This window comes from Somniosus microcephalus, chromosome 20, assembly GCF_052327205.1.
Source record: "Somniosus microcephalus isolate GS21.2 chromosome 20, FLI_Smic_1.0, whole genome shotgun sequence".
Taxonomy (NCBI): Eukaryota; Metazoa; Chordata; class Chondrichthyes; order Squaliformes; family Somniosidae; genus Somniosus; species Somniosus microcephalus.
Window position 1 is genome coordinate 67832190 of NC_141006.1, and position 20856 is coordinate 67853045.

A 20856-nucleotide genomic window follows, 5' to 3' on the forward strand; every position below is an offset into this window, starting at 1 on the left:
CTGCACTTGTTGCTGAAGTTCCAGCAACACTCTCTTTCTGGATGGCCCCAGAGGCACAGCGTCTACATGCAGCTGAGCAGAGCTAGGAGTGTCCTGTGACCTCCGACGAGGACTCTCCACTGCTGTCGCTGTCTCCACCATCTGCTGATGCTCACTTGTGAGCTGTGATACACCAGGTGACAACTCTACTCTATGTCGCAAAGGAGCCTGTTATGAATCTTATGATCCATGAAGAAATAACACTGGGCGGCCAGCTGGTGGCGCCGTCCAAGGAGTATAAATACTTGGGCGTGGGCCCAGCTTGCCCAGGACATTTTGTAAACAGGAACTAGTGAAAGATAACTAGACCTCCATGTTTTGAAACAAGTTGATTAAAGCCTCGCTTTATACTCGAATCAAGTGTGTAGTGAGTTTTATTACGTCAGAGCCGCTGAGGTGTGCGTATCTGCACTGGTGCTGGGTGCGCTGAGTTCTGGTGACGCTGCTCCCTCAGAGGCTGCAGGTTTCTCTGAGGAGTTGTCTGGCTCTTTCTCCTGGACAGTGGGGAGGGGGACTCTCGATGGTCCTGTGGGAGAGTAAAGGCATGAGTTAGACTTCTGATATTTAGTTAGCTGACACATCCTATTGTGCAGATGATCAAAAGTCAATCTCTATGAATATCAGATGCCATTTCAGTCAATCATGAAATCTAACTGAGAGGGTTGCAAAACTATTCTGTCACCAGCTTCCTCTATTGCGCCCGTCTCTCCATACCCCACTTCCAGCTCCTCGCCACCTACCACAATGTTGTGAGCAGTCTCCTCAGCGCTTGTCAAAGCTCATGGGATGGTGGCCCTCCTCCTGTCCTCCCTCTCTCCCTTATTGTGGGCTATCTTTTCCTTCAAGGAGGGAAACAAGTGGAGTTTCAGCGAGATTGATGGAGTGAGTGTGAAGAATCCAGAACATAGAAGCTTAGAGGGAGACCAAGATGGAGTGAGGTGGCAAGAGGAAGGTGCCTCCCTGTGCATTGTTAGTTGTTGTCATTGCATAACAGTGAAAGCAAGTGTGAGGGGTGCATAGTAGGATGGTGAAGTGATTCAGTACATAGAGAGAGAGGGATAGGTAAGGGTGCAAGGGAAGTAAGGGTAAGGTGGGATGTGGAGGAGCAGGCTGATAATGCAGAGTGCTGGTGATGAGAAGAGAAGGGAAGCAGATTGAAGATAAGTGAGATGTGATACTCACTTTTGCTGAGCGCAGCAGGTCATTGAACCGTTTTCAGCACTGCCCCCAGGTGCGTCAGCATAAGGACCTTGTGCTGACCTCCTCAGCAACTTGCAGCCAGGCTGCCTTTGTCTGCTGTGGAGGCTTCCTCTGGCTATCGGGAGGGAACAGAATCTCCCTGCGCCCTCTTATTCCCTGCACAAGAGCTTGGAGGGAGTCTTCATCAAAACGAGGAGCAGCCTTTGCTCTTGCAGCAGTCATGGTGACCTGGGCCGATTTCCAGAGCAGCACAAACGAAATGAGAAGCTAAGGCTACATAGGCCCCATAAAAACTACTGAATGAATGACGTCAGCAGAGGCGAGCAGCAGATCCGCTCCCACTCATTGGGCCGGGTAGCGCGCACGGCGGGCTTAATGAGCCCACTTAAGCGAAAATCGTTTTTTGGGAGCGGCTGAAACCGGCAGCGGAACCAGAACCCGCCCACCAGGCAACCCGCCTCCCCCAATAAAATCACGGCCTTTGTCTCCTGGGGAGGTCATTTCCGCCCATTGGAAGGGAAGAAGATCTCCCTGCGTGCTCTGACTCCCTGTACAAGGATATGGAGGGAGTCATCAGAGAACCTGGGTGCAGCCCTCTGCCTCTATTCAGCCATCTCCAACTGTTTGGAGCAATGAAAACCTCCAGTGTGCTACCTGCACACTCCTAGATGAACCTTCAAATGTAATGTGGCCATGGCTCCTTTAAATATATCGGCAGAAAACACGTCATGGATGATGTCATCAGACCTGCACCATTTAATTGGGCTGGGTAATGCGCAGGGCAGGCATAATAGGCCCCATTATCGCAAAGTCGCTTCCTGCAGCGGGATGGAAGCAGCAACGGGGTTGCGACCCACCACGCCGACCGCCCGTACTTGACCAGGTACAGAAAATTCCGGCCATTATGTCTGGTCAGGTAGCCAAGGGAGGGCCCAAGCCAATCAATTCAAATTCAAACATCTTGTGGGTTTTGTTTGCATAGGTATTTGATTGGCAACTCTTCGAGTTTGAAAGATTATTTAAATCTGCATCCGCAGTATTTTTTGTATTATTTAAAGTTTCTTTGAGTCAGTCAATTTTTAATATAAAACATATTCTCGGCCTGTCTTGCAAAAATAGACCAGTTCATTTAAACTCAGAAAGAGGCCATAGTCACACTCTGGATGGGCAGCAAAAACCTTCCATGTAAAGGTTAATATTCAGGGAACTTGTAACAACCATAAATCCACAGTGTGTCATTATTTCTATTCACTTATCCATTTACTGTTTATGATAAGAAAAAGCTTACCTCCAAGACATTTAAAGCAGTTACAAATTCTCTGAATACTGTATTAACATTTACACGGTGGTTTGCTGCTGACTACAGTCTCTGTTTCTCTGGCCTACCTATCTTTCTCTGATGGTTACGGATAGATTACTCATTTTTTAAATTTCAGATTTCCAGCATCCACAGTATTTTGCTTTTGTACTCTTTTTTTACAAGGTAAGGTACCTAAATATGCAAACAATCTGCCAAATGTGTCCCAATCAACAATCTATACAAGGCGAGAATAACTCGTTTCAAATTGATAAGCAAATACACTCCAGATGGACCCCAGTAAATGCTCGGTAATGACAGCAAATCTTTTTTCCCTTTGCAGTGAGATTTTCTATCCTGCTGAATCACTTTACTTCAGCTTGGCACCTTCTCCCATCAGCCCAGCTGAAATTGAACTCTTTGTTTTTAAATGGGACTGGAAATTAAACAGAGGATAGATCAAATGTCCAATACTTGTGTAAATGTATATCCCAGCTGGTTGCTTCAACATTTATGTACAAGCAAAATCGACAAAGTGTACACAAGACTATGCAATTCAGCGGAACAGGAGTAGGCCATTCAGCCCCTCGAGTCTGTTCTGCCATTCATTTAGATTATGGCTGATCTGTATTTTAACTCCCATCTACCCGCCTTGGTTCCATAACCCTTAATACACTTGCCCAACAAAAATCCATCAACCACAGTTTTGAAATTTTCAATTGACCCCCAGCCTCAACAGCTTTTTAGGGGGAAGAGAGTTCCAGATTTCCACTACCCTTTGTGTGAAAAAGTTCAAAAAATTTTAAAAAATTAAGAAAAAAGGGAAAAATGTGAAAAAACAGTCTGAGACAGCTATCAATTTCAACCACAGCTGTGTCATAGCACAACATTAATGCATGAGCAGGAGCAAGCAAGTGTAAGACTTTAAACTGAAATGTTAAACTTTAAATATATTACGTTAAGTTTTGTCCATTGTTGTCAGCTGCAACATCCTCCACATGAACTTGACCACACTCCTGTTGAATAAGCAAAGCAAAAAGCATGAACTTGGAATTATGCAGATTTCAAACTCAGGCTTCGAGTCTCCACATAATATTAGAGGCCTAACAAATGAACAATGAGGAAATCACATGGGTTTTGTGCCATTTAGCACTGGCAACTCATGGGATTCTGTACTGCAGTGAGCACTGGTTAAACTTTCCTATTATGCACATTATTCTTCCCCAGTTCCTGTGTTTGATAGATAGATTTTTGGACTCTAGGGGAATCAAGGGATATGGAGATCGGGCGGGAAAGTGGAGTTGAGATCGATGATCAGCCATGATCTTATTGAATGGCTCGAGGGGCCGTATGGGCTTCTCCTGTTCGAGGGGCCGTATGGGCTTCTCCTGTTCCTATTCCTTATGTTCTTATGCTTGTATGCAGGCATAAAAGGAAGCTCCATGTTTGCCGTCCAAGAATTGAACAGGAGTCCAGAAACAGACTAAAAAAGCCAGATTACTAAGTGACTACTGTTCAGAGTTAAATTATTAGTAGTACAATGTATATAGTAGGCAAACCATCTTAGCCATGCTATCAGTCATGAGTATGCACAAGGTCTGGGGTAGCTCGATCTTCAGTGTTCCCTTTCTATCTTCCATGAAATTGCACAGCCTTTGCTTAGCACTGCCCCAATAATCAAGAGAAGATATTTAAAAACCAGCACCAAATCCACAATATAGCACTCTGTAGCAGAAGGTGTTGGTACAAAATAGACCTGCAATTTTTTTCCTAAATAAAATGATTATTTTCCCTTTATGTGCTTCATTCATCAAATGATTCTAACTTTTAAAGGTTGGAATTTCAAACAGTATTTGCCTTCAAAGTTTATACAGAGAGACTTGAATATAAGTCTTCTTAACACTAATATTTTGCCGCTAGCTGATATTCATTACCTCCAGGTCATTGAAAAACAAGTGTGCGTCACCAAGATCAAAAATCATTTCTTCCATTCGCAGCCCTAATGTCAATGCTGATGTTGGGTCCTGCAAAGTAACCATAGTCAGTCAATAGAGGCATCAGACGCGATATAAACTGTGTTCCAGTTTTATTTAATTGAGAGAAAACAAAAAAAAGACAATTAAATTTGTAGGTGTCATTTAGCGGTGGAGGACAGTTGGAGCACTACAATTAGCTTCTGTGCCTCTGGACTGTAATGGGAGGACTGAGGAGGGAAAGAGAAAACTCAAGGGGGGCGATTTTTCAGGGGGTCAGTGGGCGCATTCGGTGGCGGGTCGGGTGGGAAATTTTTTTTTAACAGCGGGTCGGGAACCCGCTGTCAAACATAGAAACATAGAAGATAGGAGCAGGAGTAGGCCATTCGGCCCTTCGAGGCTGCTCCGCCATTCAATGTGATCATGGCTGATCATCCAAATTCAGTACCCTGTCCCTGCCTTTTCCCCATATCCCTTGATCCCTTTAGCCTCAAGAAATATATCCAAATCTTTCTTGAATATATTTAATGAACTGGCCTCCACCGCCCTCTGTGGCAGAGAATTTCACAGGTTCACCACTCTCTGAGTGAAGAAATTCCTTCTCATTTCAGTCCTAAATGGCTTACCCCTTATCCTTAGACTATGACCCCTGGTTCTGGACTCCCCGGCCATCAGAAACATCCTTCCTGCATCTAGTCTGTCCAGACCTGACAGAATTTTATAGGTTTCGATGAGATCCCCTCTCAATCTTCTAATCTCCAGTGAGTACAAGCCCAATCGACACAATCTCTCCTCATACGTCATTCCTGCCATCCCAGGTATCAGCCTGGTGAATCTTCGCTGCACTCCCTCCATGGCAAGAACGTCCTTCCTCAGGTAAGGTGACCAAAACTGCACACAATACTCAAGGTGTGGTCTCACCAAGGCCCTGTACAACTGTAGCAAGACATCCTTGTTCCTGTACTCGAACCCTCTTGCTACGAAGGCCAACATACAATTTGCCTTCTTAACCGCCTGCTGCACCTGCATGCTTACCTTCAGCGACTGGTGCACAAGGACACCCAGGTCTCTTTGCACTTCCCCTTCTCCCAATCTATTGCCATTCAAATAATAATCTGCCTTCCTGTTTTTGCCACCAAAGTGGATAACCTCACATTTATCCACATTATAGTGCATTTGCCATGTTTCTGCCCAATCACCCAACCTGTCCAAATCGTACTGGAGTTTCCCGACATCCTCCTCGCATCTTACCCTCCCGCCCAGCTTTGTGTCGTCTGCAAATTTGGAGATATTACATCCAATTCTCTCGTCCAGATCATTAATATATATTGTGAACAGCTGGGGTCCTAGGACCGATCCTTGCGGTACCCCACTAGTCACTGCCTGCCTCTCGGAAAACGACCCGTTTATTCCAACTCTTTGCTTTCTGTCCGCCAACCAGTTCTCTATTCCAAGTCAATACCTTGCCCCCAATCCCATGTGCCTTAATTTTGCACGCTAATCTCTTGTGTGGGACCTTATCGAAAGCCTTCTGAAAGTCCAAATACACCACATCCACTGGTTCTCCCTTATCTATTTTACCAGTTACATCCTCAAAAAATTCCAGTAGATCAGTCAAGCATGATTTACCTTTTGTAAATCCATGTTGACTTTGTCCGATCCTGTCACTGCTTTCCAAGTGCTCTGCTATTACATCTTTTATAATAGACTCTAGCATTTTCTCCACTACCGATGTCAGGCTTACCGGTCTATAATTCCCCGCTTTTTCTCTACCACCTTTTTTGAATAGTGGGGTAACATTAGCTACCCTCCAATCCATGGGTACCGTTCCAGAGTCTATCGAGTTCTGGAAGATGACCAGTAATGCATCTACTATCTCTAGGGCCACTTCCTTAAGTACCCTGGGATGTAGACCATCAGGCCCTGGGGATTTATCGGCCTTCAGTCCCATCAATTTTCCTAACACCATTTTCCTACAAATACTGATTTCTTTCAGTTCCTCTCTTTCATCAGACCCTATGTTCCCCGGCATCTCTGGGAGGTTATTTGTGTCCTCCTTTGTGAAGACAGAACCAAAGTATGTATTTAGTTGGTCTGCCATTTCCTTGTTTCCCATTATAAAACCCGCCACCAAGCAACTTTCCCAGATGTCGGATCAGTCAGGGCTAAACAGACCTGACACGCAGCAGCAGGGGAGGCAATCCAGGTCATTATGACCTCGTTAACAGCCCATTAAAAGTATTTTGAGCTCACCGTACCATTTTATGAGGTCGCCCACGGGGTCCACGCTGCTTGGGGATTACGTCAGGTAAGGAGGTCGGCAGTTGTATGACCATGGGATCATCTCATTATTTGACAGCTACATTAGAGAGGGATGGGTGGAGGTGCAAGGTGGGTTGGTGTGAGTAAAGATGGGCAGGAGTAGGGTAGGGAAGGCAGAGTGATGGGGATATGATGAGTGGCACAGCAGGATGAGGTTGAGTGTGGCTTTACAGTAACGTTTCGTGATCTACTGAGATCACTGAAAGGTTTGCGCCACTGCAGCCTGGTCCTCCTGACGACATCCCTGCTTGTGTCCTCCTGTGCAATGTGCAACCAGGCTGCGTTGGTCTCCTGGGGAGGTCTCTTCCACCCATTGGAAGGGAAGAGATCCTCCCTACGTGCTGTGAGTCATGGGAAAGCCTGGGTGCAGCCCTGCACCTCTGTGCAGTGCATGCCAGTGTTTGCAGCACTTCAATGCTGTAGAATACTGATAGCGCAATTGAGAAAATCAATTTGCGCATGGTCCCTTTAAGGAAACCGTCTGATGACGCGTCATCAAATGATGTCATCAGGCCCACTTCCTTCAATTGGCTGGCAAACGCACTGGGCAGGCTTAACAAGCCCAATCAACGTAAAATCATTCTACAGAGCGGGCTGGAGACAGCAGCTAGGTTGGGACCCAGCAGCAGGGTCAGGACCCGCCACCCGCTACGGACCTGCCGAGATAGGGGAAATCGCGGCCATGGTTTCTGTTCCTGATCACTGTCCAGTGACTCCTGCTGGAAGATTCCTAAAGAACAGGAATAGGCTCGTGACCAAAAACATACAGACACTGGGCTGGATTTTCATTGAGGAGGTGGGTAGGAGGCGGGACTACAACAACGACTACACACATGCGTATGGACAATATATCTGTAGTAAACCCTAACATATAAAAACCAAAAAAACTTGAAGAAAAAAACAGGATTGTTACTAATAATGAGGATATTTCACAAGGTAAATACAGCTAATATAAATATTTCTAAACATAAGAACATAAGAAATAGGAGCAGGAGTAGGCCATTTGGTCCTTCGAGCCTGCTCTGCCATTCAATAAGATCATAGCTGATCTTCTACCTCATCTCCACTTTCCTGAACTATCCCCATATCCCTTGATTCCTTTAATATTCAACAATCTATCGATCTCTGTCTTGAATATACTCAATGACTGAGCTTCCAAAGCCCCCTGGGGTAGAGAATTCCAAAGATTCACCACCCTCTGAGTGAAGAAATTTCTCCTCATCTCAGTCCTAAATGGCCGACCCCTTATTCTGAGACTGTGACGCCTGGTTCTAGAATCCCCAGCCAGGGGAAACATCCTGCCTGTATCTACCCTGTCAAGCCCTGTAAGAATTTTGTATGTTTCAATGAGATCACTTCTCATTCTTCTAAACTATAGAGAATATAGGCCTAGTCTACTCAATCTGCCCTCAGATGACAATCCCCCCATCCCAGGAACCAGTCAGCTAAATCTTCGTTGCACTCCCTCTATGGCAAGTATATCCTTCCTTAGGAAAGGAGACCAAACAGGTACACAATACTCCAGGTGTGGTCTCACCAGGGCCCTATATAATTGCAGTAAGATGTTTTTACTCTTATACTCAAATCCTCTTGTAATAAAGGCCAACATACCATTTGCTTTCCTAATTGCTTGCTGTACCTGCATGTTAACTTTCAGTGTTTCGTGTACAAGGACACCCAAGTCCCTCTGAACACCAACATTTCCCAATCTCTCACTATTTAAAAAATACTCTGCTTTTCTATTTTTCCAACCAAAGTGAATAACTTGACATTTCTCCACATTATATTCCATTTGCCATGTTCTTGCCCACTCACTTAGCCTGTCTATATCCCCTTGAAGCCTCCTTGCATCCTCCTCACAACTTACATTCCCACGCAGCTTTGTATCATCAGCAAACTTGGATATATTACATTTGGTCCCCTCATCCAAATCATTGATGTAGATTGTGAATAGCTGAGGCCCAAGCACTGATCCTTGTGGTACTCCACTAGTTACAGCCTGCCAATCCGAAATGACCCGTTTATTCCTACTCTCTGTTTTCTGTCCGTTAACCAATCCTCAATCCATTCAAGTATATTACAGTACCCCCAATCCCATGAGTCCTAATTTTGTTTAATAACCTCTTCTCGAATGCCTTCTGAAAATCCAAATACACCACATCCACTGGTTCCCCCTTATCTATTCTGCTAGTTACAACCTCAAAAAACTCTAACAGATTTGTCAAACACGATTTCCCTTTCATAAATCCGTGTTGACTCTGCCCAATCCTATTATTATTTTCTAAGTGCCCTGTTACCACGTTCTTAATAATAGATTCTAGCATTTTCCCTACGACTGATGTCAGGCTAACTGCTCTGTAGTTCCCCGTTTTCTCTCTCCCTTCTTTCTTAAATAGTGTGTTTACATTTGCTACCTTCCAATCTGCGGGAACTGTTCTAGAATCTATGGAATTTTGGAAAATGACAACCAATGCCTCCACTATCTCTATAGCCACCTCTTTCAATACCCTAGGATGTAGGCCATCAGGTCCAGGGGATTTATCGGCTTTCAGTCCCGTTAATTTCTCCAGTACTACTTTTTTACTAATACTATCTTTCAGTTCCTCATTCTTGTTAGACCCATGGTTGTCCACTATTTCCAGGAGGTTTTTTGAGTCTACACCCATGAGGACAGACACAAAGGGCTGGATTTTCATTGAGGAGGCGGGTAGGAGGCGGGACTACAACTTTCGGGGTTGTAGTCCCGCCTCCATCGAGTTGTAGCCAACCCACGCGATTTTGACTTGATTGACCTTGTTGAGTCCGCCCAGCGGGCTCAACAGGCCAATCAAGGGCCACCCGGCAACAGGTGATGTCACAGATTGACATTTCATCTGTCAAGGCCTTTTGACAGATGAAATATCAGCGTTTCACAGCTGTTTGAAGCTGTCTGAAGCTGTCAAACACTGAAAATCTGTTAAGTTAATTCCTTCCTCTCAGGCTGATTTAGAGATCTCCCCGGAAGAGAAAGCTGAATGCTGGAACTTTTGACAGATCGCGGCCAATCTGCTTTCTGTGCCGGTGAGATGAGGGACTCCCGAGACCTGAAGGAAGGAAGGCTGTAAAGGTAAGTACAACTTCTTTAAACACACCAAACACACTTACCTCTGCACTCATGCACCCATCACTCACCTGAACACCGGACATCTCAAACCCTCCAAGCCCTTCAGCCCAACGGCCCGCCTCGCTAACTTGGCGTGGTTTGGAGCTGTCGGGAATCCCACACTTTAAGAATGAAAATAGGGATTAGGCTAAAAACTGCCTGTTAACTACCTGTTAACAGGCAGTTAATTGGCACTAATCCCCTTCCCGCCTCGGGGAGGTGGGTCCCAGTGCGGGTCGGGTACCCGCCTCCTTTGAAACTGGCACGGAGGCGGGTTGGGGCGGGACGGGCTCGTGCCCCCCCCCGATTTCAGGATTTTAACCCCCCACACGCCTCCAATCCTGCCTCCACGGCCCAATGAAAATCCTGCCCACAGTGTTTAGGTTCACATATGGAAAATGGTAATATCCTATTTGGAAATTCAAATAGGACATTTGAATTTGGAAAGCTGGGACCCATCAACCACTCGCCAACACAAGCCAATGCTTCAGGAGAGAAAGGGAGAAAATTAGAGGGGCATTTAAAAAAAACAACTTTTGTAATGATAAAAAAACCTTGCTTTTATATAGCGCCTTTCATGACCACCAGGCGTCCCAAAGCGCTTTACAGCCAATGAAGTACTTTTGAAAGTGTAGTCACTGTTGTAATGTAGGATACACGGCAGCCAATTTGCACTCAGCAAGCTCCCACAAACAGCAAGTGATAATGACCAGATAATCTGTTTTTTTTTAGTGATGTTGATTGAGGGAGAAATATTGGCCAGGACACCGGGGAGAACTCCCCTTGCTCTTCTTCGAAATAGTGCCATGGGATCTTTCATGTCCACCTGAGACAGCAGACGGGGCCTCAGTTTAACATCTCATCCAAAGGACGGCACCTCCGACTGCACAGGAGTGTCAACCTAGATTTTTGTGCTCAAGTCTCTGGACTGGGACTATGAACCCACAACCTTCTGACTCAAAAGCGAGAGTACTACCAACCAAGCCACAACTGATATGCATTAACATGTTGTAAAACGGGAAATAGTATCAGGTATATTTCATGAGCCCATGGTGTTTAAGTCTTATGCATCTGGCATGTAAAATGCAATGCTACCAGTTATAATCAGCGACTCCGTGTCTCCTTCTTACTGTCATTTTAATTTTAACCGGGTTTTAAGTGCTAGCAGTCTGTCTTTACCTGGCTACCTGGGCATGCAGAAAGTTGTTAGCTGGCACAGTAACCAGTTCAGCTCTGCTGCGTTGTTTAACATTGGAGCCTAAATTAGCGTGCTGGTGAGTAGAGCACTTATTAGTTTCACCATCATTCTGTAAATTTCTATTTAACATTCAGAGAAATTTGTGAAAATTATACAATGAGCAGATCACCTGTGGCACTTGCCACTTTTTTTAATTCGTTCCGTGATGTGGGCGTCGCTGACAAGCCCAGCATTTATTGCTCATCCCTAATTGCCCTTGAGAAGCTGGTGGTGAGCCGCTCTCCTGAACCGCTGCAATCCGTGTGGTGAAGGTACTCCCACAGTGCCGTTAGGAAGGGAGTTCCAGGATTTTGACCCAGCGGCGTTGATATATTTCCAAGTCAGGATAGTGTGTGACTTGGAGGGGAACTTGGAGGTGGTGGTGTTCCCATGTCCCTGTCCTTCTAGGTGGTAGAGGTCGCGGGTTTGTGAGGTGCTGTCAAAGAAGCCTTGGCGAGTTGCTGCAGTGTATCTTCCAGATGGTACACACTGCAGCCACTGTACACCGGCGGTGGGGGGAGTGAATGTTTAAGGTGGTGGATCAGGTGCCAATCAAGCGGGCTGCTTTGTACTGGATGGTGTCGAGCTCCTTGAGTGTTGTTGGAGCGGCACTCATCCAGGCAAGTGGAGAGTATTCCATCGCACTCCTGCCACATCCAGTCGTGAATGGTGGTGGGCTTTATCTGCCTTGTAGATGGCGGAAAGGTTTTGGGGAGTCAGGAGGTGAGACACTCGCCGCAGAATACCCAGCCTCTGACCTGCTCTTGCGGCCACAGTATTTATGTGGCTGGTCCAGTTAAGTTTCTGGTCAATGGTGACCCCGAGGATATTGATGGTGGGCGATTCAGCGATGGTAATGGCGTTCATTGAATGTCATGGGGCGGTGGGTAGACACTCTCTTGTTGTAGACTCTCTCTTGGCTGGCACTTGTGTGGCGCGAATGTTACTTGCCACTTATCAGTCCAAGCCTGAACGTTGTCCAGGTCTTGCTGCACGTGGGCATGGATGGCTTCATTATCTGGGGAGTTGCGAATGGAACTAAGCACTGTGAAATCATCAGCGAACATCCCCACTTCTGACCTTATGATGGAGGGAAATTCATTGATTAGGCAGCTGTAGATGGTTGGACCTAGGACACTGCCCTGAGGAACTCCTGCAGCGATGTCTTGGGGCTGAGATGATTGACCTCCAACAACCACAACCATCTTCCTTTGTGCTAGGTATGACTCCAGCCAGTTAAGAGTTTTCCCCCTGATTCCCATTGACTTCAATTTTACAAGGGCTCCTTGATGCAACACTCGGTCAAATGCTACCTTGATGTCAAGGGCAGTTACTCTCACCTCACCTCTGAAATTCAGCTCTTATGTCCATGTTTGGACCAAGGCTGTAATGAGGTCTGGAGCCGAGTGGTCCTGGCGGAACCCAAACTGAGCATCGGTGAGCAGGTTATTGGTGAGTTAGTGCCACTTGACAGAAATGTCGATGACACCTTCCATCACTTTGCTGATGATTGAGAGTAGACTGATGGGGCGGTAATTAACTGGATTGGATTTGTCCTGTTTTTGTGGATAGGACATACCTGGGCAGTTTTCCACATTGTCAGGTAGATGCCAGTGTTGGAGCTGTACTGGAACAACTTGGCTAGAGGTGCAGCTAGTTCTGGAGCACTAGTCTTCAGCACGACAGTCGGGATGTTGTCGGGGCCCAGTGTGTATCCAGCGTGCTCAGCCGTTTATTGATACTGTGTGGAGTGAATCGAATTGGCTGAAGACTAGCTTCTGTGAGGGTGGGGACATCAGGAGAAGGCCGATATGGATCACCTACTCGGCACTTCTGGCTGAAGGTGGTTGCAAACGCTTCAGCCTTGTCTTTTGCACTCACGTGCTGGGCTCCACCATCATTGAGGATGGGGCTGTTCATGGAGCCTCCTCCTCCTGTTAGTTGTTTAATAGTCCACCACCATTCACGACTGGATGTGGCAGGACTGCAGAGCTTTGATCTGATCCGTTGGTTGTGGGATCGCTTTCGCTGTTTAGTATCCATGAAGTCCTGTGTTGCAGCTTCCCCAGGTTGGTACCTCATTTTTAGGTACGCCTGGTGCTGCTCCTGGCATGCTCTTCTGCACTCCTCATTGAACCAGGATTGGTCCCCTGACTTGATAGTAATGGTAGAGTGCGAGATATGCCGGGCTATGAGGTTACAGATTGTGGTGGAATACAATTCTGCTGCTGCTGATGGCCCACAGCGCCTCATGGATGCCCAGTTTTGAGCTGCTAGATCTGTTCTGAATCTATCCCATTTAACATGGTGGTAGTGCCACACAACACGATGGAGGGTGTCCTCATTGTGAAGATGGGTCTTCGTCTCCACAAGGACTGTGCGGTGGTTACTGCCACCAATGCTGTCATGGACAGATGCATCTGCGACAGGTAGATTGGTGAGGACGAGGTCAAGTAGGTTTTTCCCTCGTGTTGGTTCTCTCACCACCTGCCACAGGCCCAGTCTGGCAGTTATTCCTTAAGGACTCGGCCAGTAGTGGTGCTACCAAGCCACTCTTGGTGACGGACATTGAAGTCCCCCACCCCGAGTACATTCTGTGCCCTTGCTACCCTCAGTGCTTCTTCCAAGTGGTGTTCGACATGGAGGAGTACTGATTCATCAGCTGAGGGAGGGCGGTAGGTGGTAATAAGCAGGTGGTTTCCTTGCCCATGCTTGGCCTGAAGTCATGAGACTTCATGGAGTCTGGCGTCAATGTTGAGAACTCCCAGTGCCACTCCCTCCTGACTGTATACCACTGTGCCGCCTCCTCTGGTGGGCCTGTCCTGTTGGTGTGACAGGACATACCCAGGGATGGTAATGGACAAGTCTGGGTCATTGGCTGAAAGGTATGATTCTGTGAGTATGACTATGTCAGGCTGTTGCATGACTAGTCTGTGGGACAGCTCTCCCAATTTTGACACAGGTCCCCAGATGTTAGTGAGGAGGACTTTGCAGGGTCGACTGGGCTGGGTATGCTGTTGTCATGTCCGAAGCCAGTGCCGAGGTCGATGCTGGGTAGTCCGTCCGGTTTTATTCTTATTATTGTTTTCTGTAGCGGTTTGTTACAACTGAGAGGCTTGCTAGGCCATTTCAGAGGCCAATTAAGAGTCAACAACATTGCTGTGGGTCTGGAGTTACAGGTAGGCCAGACCAGGTAAGGACGGCAGATTTCCTTTGCTAAATGACATTAGTGAACCAGATGGGGTTTTACGACAATCTGATAGTTTCAGGGTCACCCGGCTACCGACCGTAGAGCACATATACCAGAAACGCTGTTTACGGAGGTCACGGTCCATCATCAAAGACCCTACCCACCCCAGCCACAGTCTGTTCGCCCTCCTGCCATCTGGGAGACGCTACAGATGCATTCGCACCCGTACGACCAGATTTAGGAACAGCTTCTTTCCCAGGGCTGTCATCCTACTGAACTCCACAAATAAACTCTAAAGCCTGCACATCTGCCAATGCACTTTATTATGGTTATGTTTATGTTAATGTATTACAAGCCAAATGCATGTTGAATGTTTAAATGTCTTAATCTAAATGTACACTCTCGGGAGCCGCAAGCCTACATTTCGTTGTACTGCACTTGTGCACTAACAATGACAATAAAAAGTTGATTTGATTTTGATTTGCTGATACTAGTTTTTTTATTCAGGATTCATTCAATTAACTGAATTTAAATTCCCCAGCTGCCGTGGTAGGATTTGAATTCACATCTCTGGATCATTAGTCCAGGCCTCTGGATTATTAGTCCAGTAACATAACCATTGTGCTAGCATTCCCAGTAACGGTAAAGGTTGGAGGACACACTGTTTTATAAAGACAAGTATATTATAAACACAAAGCATTATTTGCCTAAAGAGTAACTTGATGCGTCTCTTTAAGAGCACAAGGTGTAATTGCTGTGGGTTCCTCAGGTCAACTGGAGGCTGAGTGCCCCTAACAGGTCCTCAGCTCAATTAGCAATCAGACTGGCTTTCTTTATTAAAAACAAAAATGTTTCACTCCTGAAGTCAATCAAAGCATTTTCTGTTGATGGGATAGTTTATCTGCATTTTGGAAAAGATTGCTTTGTGCGCCAGAAATTTTGATGCATATCATCTGAAGTACAATAGACTTGTCAAAACTAATTCATTGCAAATTTGTTTTAGTGTTGGTCCACCTTTAATACTCAGCCATTAAGCCAGCTTTACATGAAGCTTTTAGTCATTTCCTACCTTTCCAAATTTTTGTGCATATGACCCGGTAAGTAGTGAATGAAAGATGATAATGGTTTCATCCAAGTTCCACACAAACACACGCTGTAAAGGAACACAGAGAAAGAATATAATTTTTTTACACGTAAGGGATAAGTTGCCATGTTAAATCTTCTGAATCTCTGTGAAATAGCTATCCCAGCATACGTTGCTTTAGCCATTCCCTCATACTGAACACAACAGTTCTGTTAGATTTCTTATTTTGATTCTGTTCACCGTAGTTCGATGTTTCCATTCCTAACAATTTTGTACCAAGATGACGAACAGCAAGTTCAAGACACTTTGCAGGATGGTGGTGAGGATCCACTGCTGGTTCAGTCAACAGTACTCATACTGCCGAAAAGGGGGAAAATATTTCATGGAAGAAGACCTTTTAAGTTTAAGTGCACCAAAGGTCTTTTTAAAAACTCAAAGTGTTGATGGAATATGTAGCCTCTGTATTTTCTAGCAGCAGCAGCCACATTCTCAATATCTTCCTTAAATCAAGTTTTGTTTTTTAATTAAAACTATAGGGTCGGTGACAAGATAGTTCAGCTGATGTTTTCCCAAACTGTTCTCTCGAAAGCAATCAGGTCAGTAAATAAGATTTCGCTGCTGAAATTCTCATTGTAAACTACAGACTGTTCAGGCTGGGTGTGGACAACCACCGATTTTTAATGAATAGTAACTTTATGTATGACAACAGACAGCAATACCTCTAAAACAATTAGCTTGCCCCTACTGCCCCTTCCATCCTCCACAAAAGTTTGGTCAAAACCTAAATGTACCTCCGGTTCATTATCAGGTAGTGGCGAGGAACAACTCTTCTTTCCTTTACCCCTGGATTTCCCACCTGGATTTTTACGAGATTGCTCCTCAAGCTGCTTTACTATTGTGGGTGACAGACTTTGAACTGCACCAGGATCTCCTGAACACGAAACAAAATCAAGCCAATACTTTTGAGAGTCAATATGTAACTTTAACACATGCAAATTCCTTTAAAAACACCGACATTTTTACAGTTCGTACTGCTGCAAAAACTCAAGAGCTGGCTTTTAAAGTTTTTCTGGTCTTTCAACCCAGATTTAGTCGATTCTCCGTTTAAAATTGATAATTTTTGTTACAAACAATCGAATTATTCTTTCCGACGATCCTCACCAACCATGCCTAAGAAGAGAAGTAGGTCTGTGGAGTTTTAACTTCATTCAAATGCTACGAGAGCACTTCCTTCCAACAGCTTCACTTTCCTTTTGCAATACTGACACTTTTCAGCAGATTGAGCCACATAAATCCAGCTCCATTTTATACCGGATACTGGTTGTTAGCTCTCTTCTACCCCAATAGAATAATGTAACAACATCAAGATTATGACAATGAACAAGAATCTGAGAACATTTTCTATCACAGCAAAAGTGCTGCTTTTAGTTTGGATTTAAACTGGCCAGTAAATATCATGTTTTAGAGGCTTTTTCTCCATGTTTGGTGAATTTCTTTCATCTGCTATTGTAAGACTTACAGTACATCAAAACCAAAATGATCCAAATTGTTCCAAAACCCCCAGAGCCTCAAAATAAGGTTTACCACCACCTAAAAGAGGAGTAGCCACTCCCACGAAATAACAAGACTGTGTCTAAACAAAAAGCTAGCTGTTACTTTCTGGCTCTCTCCCAAGTTGCTTCATTAATATTCACAGCAAATTGCAGTTTTCATTCGTGGTCCCTATGAGTCAAAACTTACAAATGATCAGCTGAAGATAGTTCAAATACACGCAAACATCAAACAAAATTAGGGAAAACTATTGCACGTGGAAGGAGAACAGGTCACATAGGTCTATGGTGCTTCTATTGAGCAAGTGTACCACATACCCAAGGGCCATTAAAGTCAGTTTTTATTGTCAATTCGAAAACCTGAGAAAATTAGTGGGAATAAAAATAAACCCCTGAAAAAACTTAGGTAAATTCAGAATAAAAAAATCAGGGAAAGATATGCTTTTATTTTGAATATTACTAAAACTCTAAAAAACCAAGCAAGGGACACAGTCAGTTGACAACCTAGATTATTTACAGAGTTAACAGATAGCATTTTTATGGGCCTCAGCATTGGACTCATTACCCCTGGACAGTTTCTTTCCCCAAAATTGGAAGTAAAATTGAAGAATGTATATTTGTTGATTGTGGCACTGGCCACTTAGCTGGCACTATGATGGTGGGAAATTCAAAATTGTTGGAGATTATGCAGAGGGGGACAGTTGTAATTTTGCTTTTAGTAAACAATTCCTTGGTATGTGACCTGAGTCAGCCTTTGATTGATGACCTCTGTCTATACAGAACTATTAGTGTGGTAACTATGTCAGTGCACTGCTGATCTTATTCCACACCCAAAGAAGAAAGACTGACAGTTTCTATAGTATTAAAAAATAAAGTCCTCACAGCCGTACCTAAAGTTGATCCAGGTCCTCTTAAAAGTCCAAATTGCACAGACATTGTTTCTTTTACCGCCAAAAATTGGGTTCAGAGATGCACATGCATCAGAATGGCACGTACAGCACACAATATTACTCATGTGATTCGTGTGCATCTCCTGACCTGATTTTTGGTAAGAAAACAATGGGAAATGGAGACTTTTTTCATCAGGTTTGGGAGCAAAATCAATTTTTAGCCCCTTCACTACCCACACCATCCTCAAAAAAAGAAATCCAGGAATTTATTGGTGGAAATGTATCAGTGGAAATCAGTAAAAACTGACTTTTAACGGTCCCTACACAAACTGATAGGCTTCCATAGAATAAGAACTTTACTGCCAAAAGAAGAGACTAGTTTTAATGTAAATGAAGTGCTCACCTAGCCCCCAACACCATTTTTCTTTGGGAAGGCCAAGAGTGTAGAATATTTATCTTAATTACCTCATCATCAGTCCCTGAGGCTCAACATGTTCCTTGCCCCCCACCCCCCGATACCTAAAAAAATTCCAAAACCTTTGCAAAGTCAGTATCCCTTTAAGAGATTTATGCAGTAGTGCATTAAGCTCAAAGCATTACAGTTGCACAACAGTACTGTAGATGTTAACGGACTAGCTTCTAAACAGAACTGTAGTAAAACACATTACCTGATTGGAAACCCTGGCCTGTTGAACTGGAAACCTCTGCTTGCATATTTTGGATCTGGTAGGCGGCAGTTGTTGAGGTGCTGCTGGCAGGCAGAGAGTTTGGAGTCACTGTGGTTCCATCATTTGAATTGGGAAAACATTGTACATACTGGCTTTGCCCAAGAGAGGCGTAGGAAGGATAATCCTACATAAACAACATGGATAGGGGCAAAAAATAATTTTATTTAGAAAAAAAGTAGTTTCAAAATATGACAGAGAAAGAAAACACATGACCTACCTGATTAGAACTGCTGGGAGTTGCAGCACTGGTAACAACCGGAGCAGCAGCGCCGCCAAAATAAACACCAGTTCCCAGGCAACCTTTGCCTGTCAAAAATAAAATAAAAGTTAAAGCACTTTCAAAAAATACATATAAATATATGTGCATGGACAATATATCTGTAGTAAACCCTAACATATAAAAACCAAAAAAACTTGAAGAAAAATACAGGATTGTTACTAATAATGAGGATATTTCACAAGGTAAATACAGCTAATATAAATATTTCTAAACATAAGAACATAAGAAATAGGAGCAGGAGTCGGCCATTTGGTCCTTCGAGCCTGCTCTGCCATTCAATAAGATCATGGCTGATCTTCTACCTCATCTCCACTTTCCTGAACTATCCCCATATCCCTTGATTCCTTTAATATTCAAAAATCTATTGATCTCTGTCTTGAATATACTCACTGACTGAGCCTCCACAGCCCTCTGGGGTAGAGAATTCCAAAGATTCACCACCCTCTGAGTGAAGAAATTTCTCCTCATCTCAGTCCTAAATGGCCGACCCCTTATTCTGAGACTGTGACGCCTGGTTCTAGAATCCCCAGCCAGGGGAAACATCCTCCCTGTATCTACCCTGTCAAGCCCTGTAAGAATTTTGTATGTTTCAATGAAATCACTTCTCATTCTTCTCAACTACAGAGAATATAGGCCTAGTCTACTCAATCTGCCCTCAGATGACAATCCCCCCATCCCAGGAACCAGTCAGCGAAATCTTCGTTGCACTCCGTCTATGGCAAGTATATCCTTCCTTAGGAAAGGAGACCAAACAGGTACACAATACTCCAGGTGTGGTCTCACCAGGGCCCTATATAATTGCAGTAAGATGTTTTTACTCTTATACTCAAATCCTCTTGTAATAAAGGCCAACATACCATTTGCTTTCCTAATTGCTTGCTGTACCTGCATGTTAATTTTCAGTGATTTGTGTACAAGGACACCCAGGTCCCTCTGAACACCAACATTTCGCAATCTCTCACTATTTAAAAAATACTCTGCTTTTCTATTTTTCCTACCAAAGTGGATAACTTGACATTTCTCCACATTATATTCCATTTGCCATGTTCTTGCCCACTCACTTAGCTTGTCTATATCCCCTTGAAGCCTCTTTGCATCCTCCTCACAACTTACATTCCCACGCAGCTTTGTATCATCAGCAAACTTGGATATATTACATTTGGTCCCCTCATCCAAATCATTGATGTAGATTGTGAATAGCTGGGGCCCAAGCACTGATCCTTGTGGTACTCCACTAGTTACAGCCTGCCAATCCGAAATGACCCGTTTATTCCTACTCTCTGTTTTCTGTCTGTTAACCAATCCTCAATCCATTCAAGTATATTATAGTACCCCCAATCCCATGAGTCCTAATTTTGTTTAATAACCTCTTCTCGAATGCCTTCTGAAAATCCAAATACACCACATCCACTGGTTCCCCCTTATCTATTCTGCTAGTTACAACCTCAAAAAACTCCAGCAGATTCGTCAAACACGATTTCCCTTTCATAAATCAGTGTTGACTCTGCCCAATCCTATTATTATTTTCTAAGTGCCCTGTTGCCACGTTCTTAATAATAGATTCTAGCATTTTCCCTACTACTGATGTCAGGCTAACTGCTCTGTAGTTCCCCGTTTTCTCTCTCCCTTCTTTCTTAAATAGTGTGTTTACATTTGCTACCTTCCAATCTGCAGGAACTGTTCTAGAATCTATGGAATTTTGGAAAATGACAACCAATGCCTCCACTATCTCTATAGCCACCTCTTTCAGTACCCTAGGATGTAGGCCATTAGGTCCAGGGGATTTATCGGCTTTCAGTCCCACTAATTTCTCCAGTACTACTTTTTTACTAATACTATCTTTCAGTTCCTCATTCTTGTTAGACCCATGGTTGTCCACTATTTCCAGGAAGTTTTTTGAGTCTACACCCATGAAGACAGACAC

At 44.4% G+C, this 20856-nt stretch overlaps 1 protein-coding gene across 1 annotated transcript in view; it reads right to left on the reverse strand.

Annotated features, from left to right (window-relative positions):
• The window catches only part of LOC147103374 (protein phosphatase EYA3-like), a 48818-nt gene that overhangs the window by 20195 nt on the left and 7767 nt on the right, over positions 1-20856 (reverse strand). Inside the window, exons 4-9 of the mRNA XM_085963119.1 lie at positions 18870-18958; positions 18593-18776; positions 16276-16415; positions 15470-15553; positions 4471-4560; positions 3494-3552 (exon numbers count right to left, since the gene is read on the reverse strand). Of these exons, the coding sequence (XP_085819245.1) occupies positions 3494-3552; positions 4471-4560; positions 15470-15553; positions 16276-16415; positions 18593-18776; positions 18870-18958 (646 nt within the window). The remainder of the gene's footprint in view (positions 1-3493; positions 3553-4470; positions 4561-15469; positions 15554-16275; positions 16416-18592; positions 18777-18869; positions 18959-20856) is intronic.